This window comes from Triticum urartu, chromosome 3A (assembly GCF_056163025.1).
Source record: "Triticum urartu cultivar PI428250 chromosome 3A, HENAU_Tu73, whole genome shotgun sequence".
Lineage (NCBI taxonomy): Eukaryota > Viridiplantae > Streptophyta > Magnoliopsida > Poales > Poaceae > Triticum > Triticum urartu.
The window spans coordinates 739134958-739140626 of NC_141875.1; the positions used below are offsets into that span (position 1 = coordinate 739134958).

A 5669-nucleotide genomic window follows, 5' to 3' on the forward strand; every position below is an offset into this window, starting at 1 on the left:
GCAGGATTTAAACCAAATCATTAAATTTACTAACTTTCTTAAGTTCTGTTATCCAATCTTGCAGAACCACGATTCTGTGGGTTGTTGTACTATCTTGTCCTTTATTAGCCCGTCTCGGTCTCAAAGCACTAGTATTATATTCCTGTTTTGTATCAGAGTGCATTGCGAATCGTTGAATTTGTCTCAATATGACACTTGTTTATGCTTAGGGCGATCAGGGTATTATTATCATCAAAACATGTCGTTATACTACTATTGTATTATAATGTCATTTATCTCAAGAATAGTATCTATTAATATGCCAATTACTTATCTGGTACCAAAATGTCAACTACCATTAATGATATAATGTCGATGTCAACATCATTATGTTGTATATGGTATTATTTTGTGTGATCTTTTCCCCTAAGAGTAGGATTGTGACATTTGTTCGCTCTGAGTTAATTTTTGTTTGTATTTTTTGTCTGGGTGGGTTGAATGGTGCCAGCTTGTCAGCTGGCTCATTCATAGTTTAAAAAATAAATACCTTCTAAATCGGGACATTAATTTGACTTACATGCTTTGGTAATATAAATAAAAGTAAAGATATATATTTTCTCGCCTTTTATCAGTTTAGGATTTGTTTTTTCTATTAATTAACAAATAATTAAAGTTAGATGCCATATTTCCAGTATGTTGGTGCCAGAATATTGACATTGGCACCTATGTTTTTACTCTAAATTATGCAACGTGAGTATTACTAAGATTGAGAAACAAATGTGTGGTTGTGTTTCTTATTTCTCTGAAAAAATACAATGGGAGTGACAAGACATGATTAGAAAAAAGTGCTCGAGGAAAAAATATCACTTTGACTCAATGCGAAGCGTCTCTTGCCAACTCTCACTTCTTGAATGGTCTCATGGAGGTAAAATATATATTTTTTATAGTTGTTGTGGTAGGGTTTTGGGTGATGGCCGTAAGACTAGATACTGGGAGGATGTTTGGATAAGGATAAACCGCTTTGAGTTCTTTTCCCTCGATTTTACAATCGTACCTTTTGCAAGCATGTGACAGTCTAAGGTGTTTAACAAGGACTTTGATTGTATTAGATTTAAGAGATGCATGTACGGGCATACCTTGGCTATGTGGAATGACATGTTGGATATTTGTGGTCAAGTTGTTCTCACTGAAGAAATTGACAAGGCTAAGTGGCTACTCACAACCTACTTTCTCGCTTAAGTCACTTTATCAATATTCAATAGATCATTGCTAGACATGTTGTCTTCTCCTACAAGTTGTTGTGGAGGATGAAAATCTCTTTAAAATTTAAGCCTTTTCCTAACTTGTTACTAAAAATAGATTTCTGACCAAAGACAACTTGAGTAACAAAGGTGAACAGGAAGTAGGAAATGTGAGTTCCGTGACATTGAAGAGAGCATTGATCACTTGTTCTTTCTCATTCACTAGCTAGGTTTTTATGGAATGTTATTGTGGCTGCTTTGCAGAACTCCAAAACCCAAAAATATTTTCTTGATATATACCAGAATAGGTTGCCTAGCTACACTGGCAAGGATAGGGCTATAATTTCTATAGGTGTTGCTGGACTTTTATGGAGAATCTGGAAAACAAAACAAATCTTGTTTTCAAAGTGTACTTCCTAATGATCCTACTAATTTTAGGAGTATTTTCTTTATGTTCTCTGTTGGATTCGTGGACTTTTCCACATAAAAGGGGATAGAAAAAAAAGGCTGCTCATGGTGTCTAGAAGACTTGCTCAACCGACGAGTGAAGAACATAATTGGTTTGATGCCAACAATTGGCATTGCCAATATTTGGCAAGCCAACATTTGGCAAAATCAAAATTTGCCAAATGTTGGCAACCTTTTGTGAGGTTGAGAAGAAAAGTTGATAGCCAACCAATCACTAGCCAACATTTGGCATTTGCCAAATATGGCATGCCAACTTTTGGCATCAAACCAATCATGCTCGAAATCTTCAAGAGAGGGCATGGCTGGGGGCCTACAGTCAAATATGTGCCTACCAGTGAAGTGATTTTGGACTTTGCTACATGATTTCACTATTTCCTGTTTACATGTTCTGTATAATATATAAAGTAGTCTCTTATTGTGCAGTTTAGTCCAGTAGTGTGTGATGCTTCGGTAGAGGGTAGTTGCTGGGTGAGAGAATCTGTATCTCCCCTAGTTAAAGTTTCTCTTTCTTCTTGCTTAGCACCCCTGATGTAGGCAGGAAGTATGTCTTGGGGGTGTATGATGTTATTGCTTCGTCTTCTGGAAAACACTCTATTTTCTTAGTTCAAAATGGGGGCCTGGATGCTCCTTCGATCTAAAGAAACAAATTATTTGTATCGAATACAAATATTTTGTAGTAACACTTCATCTCACAGTTTCTTTTCAGAACTTCCATACTTGAACAGAACTTTGTAATTGTTTTCATTGACATTCTTTTACCTGATAATTTGTTCTTCAATTCATTTCAATTTATTTTAACGTTTTGGAGGACGGTTATATAGAAATTCAAACAATAATGGCATAAGATTTGACAGCTTCAATAACCATACATGCTATTTGTTCCAAAATTCTCTACCCATATACATAACTTGTATCAAATACATATACTAACTTCATGCAGAACACTTCATATCTCAAAGAAAGTCCTTCAAATCTCAACTGAACAGGAGCATCTCACACGGAATATGAATAAGATCATTAGCCATAGAAGGCTGCGTCCTAATCAGCTTTATAACTATAAGCCGATGATCTATGTATTAGCAGAGCAATTCAGGGCCTGTGTGACAAAAATCTCAATTTCTACATAATTGAGATATATTTCATCACTAAGCAGGAACAAGGCTGGGCTCCGAGGGCGTAGACGACTCGAGCACTTGGTTGGGCTCAGAGGGTGGGGACGACTCGAGCAGAGGATTCTTCTGGAACTCATTCCTGAGCTGCCCACAAGCCGCATTAGCGTCAAGCCCGCGGGTCTGTCGAACGCTGACCGTGATCTTCCGAGATTCCAGTGCATCAACAAACGCTTGAATCTGTGCAAAATTCCAAACATAAGTAGCAACAATCTCAAATCACAAACAAATTCCATGATAGGCATTGTGACTAAGACTGAGATAGATAGCATACCGCTTTTCTGTACGGCCTCTTGTACTCAGATCCTTCTACCGGGTTATAGGGAATCAAGTTCACGTGATAACCACCTCCACATGCATGCAGCAGCGCTGCAAGTTCTTCAGCGTGTGCCTTTTCATCGTTAATCCCAGCTGAGGAAAAATGGAACAGTTCAATCATGTCAGGTGACAATGGCTGAAATCATAATGCAGTTTTTAACAATCATCCCCGTCAGATAGATGGATCACTCAGTGAAAGACATAGCTGGATTACCTAGCAGAGTGTACTCGAAGGATACCCTGCGTCCAGTTTCAAGAAAATAATTCTTGCAGTCATCCATTAGTGCTTCCAGAGGATATGCCTTTGCACTTGGAACAATTGCTTCGCGCAACCTCTGATTTGGGGCATGCAGGCTGATATGGATACAGCAAAATAGTCAGAAAACAAATTATAGAAGCAAATGCTGCTTGTAATATACAGTTTCTTTCAGCCTTGTAATATACAGTTTCTTCCAGCTAAGCTCAGGGTTTGGACAATGTCGAAAAGGGGCAGGTTCTTGCAAGGAATGCAGAGTAATAAGTAAGTTTGGTAAGTACTCCCTCCGTCCCAAAATAAGTGTCATTGATTTCGTACAAAGTTGTACTAACTTTGTACTAAATCAGCGACAGTTATTTTGGGGAGGAGGGAGTAGTAAGCATAAACCAAGGCCACATTGTCTATTATTGCTAAGAACCCAACTTTGGATTATTTTGATATCGTACCTGACTGCCAGTGTCGACTGAAGCTTGTGAGATGCTAGCTTACTTATCGTGTTGGGAACACCTACTGTGGAGATTGTCATCATCCTTTGCCCAATCTTTAGTTCCTGATAATAACATATCCATGTTGAATGACAGGACACAAACATCATGCATCTTCTTATTTAGCATACACAAAGTAATTTGTGGTCCAATGTATCATGAAAATAAACTGAGCTAAAGGGAACACATGACTAGGTGACTTGCCACTTCAGCATACCTTATTCAAGCATTGGTGCGCCTCCAGAACTGCTTTGAGGTTCAGCATGGGCTCACCCATCCCCATGAACACTACATTTGTCACCCTGTGTTTGAACGACTCCTCTATGGCCAATACCTGCAATACCAGAACACCAATTCACAACGGAACAGAAAAGAACATGAGTTCAGCTTATTTGCAATGATCTTGCACTACAAAGCAGCGACAAGCGCAGGTTGCTGGGAGAGAGGAAGGACCTGCTCGACAATCTCGTGCCCCTTAAGGTTCCTCGCAAACCCTCCCTTCCCAGTGGCACAGAACGAGCAACGCAGGGGGCAGCCGACCTACATAAGCACCATCGATATCATCAACAACACTGAGCTGTCGAACCAGCAATAGCATCAAACGGCGCCGGCTCCAAAGCACCTGTGACGAAACGCAGGCGGTGAGTCTAGGCGTGCCCCTGTCATCGACGGGGATCCCCACCGTCTCCACCAATCTGTTGTCCTCCAGCTTGAGAAGTATCTGCCAAGGAAGGACCATTGGACCAACATACAGAGAGTCATGAGCCTCTCCAACTCACCAAGCACGGCTCCATCTCTAACTTCACAATGCCACATGAACCTCAACCGACGTACCTTGGTGGTGCCATCGGTGGCCGTGACCGCGTGGTGCACCGGCGACCGGCCGACATTCCATCCCGCGCCGACCAGCGCCTCCCGGAACACCTTCGGCACTGCACCACGACAAACAACCAGAGCGCGGTCAAGACAAGAGCGGCCGAGGCAAAACAACAAACAGGTGGCGCGCACGGCCGAATGGGCACTCACCGTAGGCGAACTCCTCGACCTGCTTGGCCCTGTTCTTGTAGACGAGGTCGTGCAGCTGCTTCCCCCGGTAGCTTTGCTGCGGAGACGCGCGTGAGTGAGCCGGCAAAGCTCAGGGAAGGTAAGAGGGGGGAAAAGGCGGCGCCTTTGGGCGGGCTCTGGTTCCGGGTTACCTGGCCGAGGTCGACGGCGAGCTGGCGGAGCTCGGGCTCCGTGAGGCCGAGGAGCGCGCGGCGGGACGTCTCCGGCGCGGCGGCGGGGGCGGCGGAGGCGCGCGTGCGGAGGCGGAGCGCGCGCGCCAGAGGCACGGCGCGGACCTGCTGCGGCGCGGCCATTCTTTTTCCTGCTGCTGCTGAGGATTACACTTGCCTGCTGCTGCCTCGATGCCTCATCCACTTCCCTCCCCTTTGAGTGTTCGTTTTGGGCCTTTCATCCTGTCATGTGGGCCGCCCGTGAACGATTTTGGTGGTGTGGACGGCCGGCCCGGCCCACATTAGATATGATGAGATGTTTTTTTTGTGTGTGTGTGGATTTTGTTGGTAGCGAAACGCTCAGTAGTACTCCCTCCGTTTTTATTTACTCTGCGTATTAGAGTTGACTGAAGTCAAACTTCGTAAAATTTGACCAAGTTTATATAAATCAATATAAACATTTATCATAACATATCTATATGATGTGAAAGTACATTCAATAATAAATCTAATGGTATTGATTTATTATTGTATAGGTT

General features: G+C 42.7%; 1 protein-coding gene across 1 annotated transcript; it reads right to left on the reverse strand.

Moving 5' to 3' along the window:
• Positions 1 to 2512: 2512 nt before the first annotated feature.
• LOC147982509 (Radical SAM superfamily protein) lies at positions 2513 to 5330 on the reverse strand. The gene is made up of 10 exons (XM_087514434.1): positions 5113 to 5330; positions 4943 to 5018; positions 4751 to 4848; positions 4539 to 4637; positions 4370 to 4456; positions 4134 to 4250; positions 3878 to 3981; positions 3390 to 3529; positions 3132 to 3268; positions 2513 to 3037 (listed from the first exon to the last, which is right to left on the reverse strand). The coding sequence occupies exons 1-10, from the start codon at positions 5272 to 5274 to the stop codon at positions 2834 to 2836; spliced, it is 1224 nt and encodes a 407-aa protein (XP_087370560.1). The 5' UTR covers positions 5275 to 5330; the 3' UTR covers positions 2513 to 2833.
• Between the last annotated feature and the right edge of the window lie 339 nt (positions 5331 to 5669).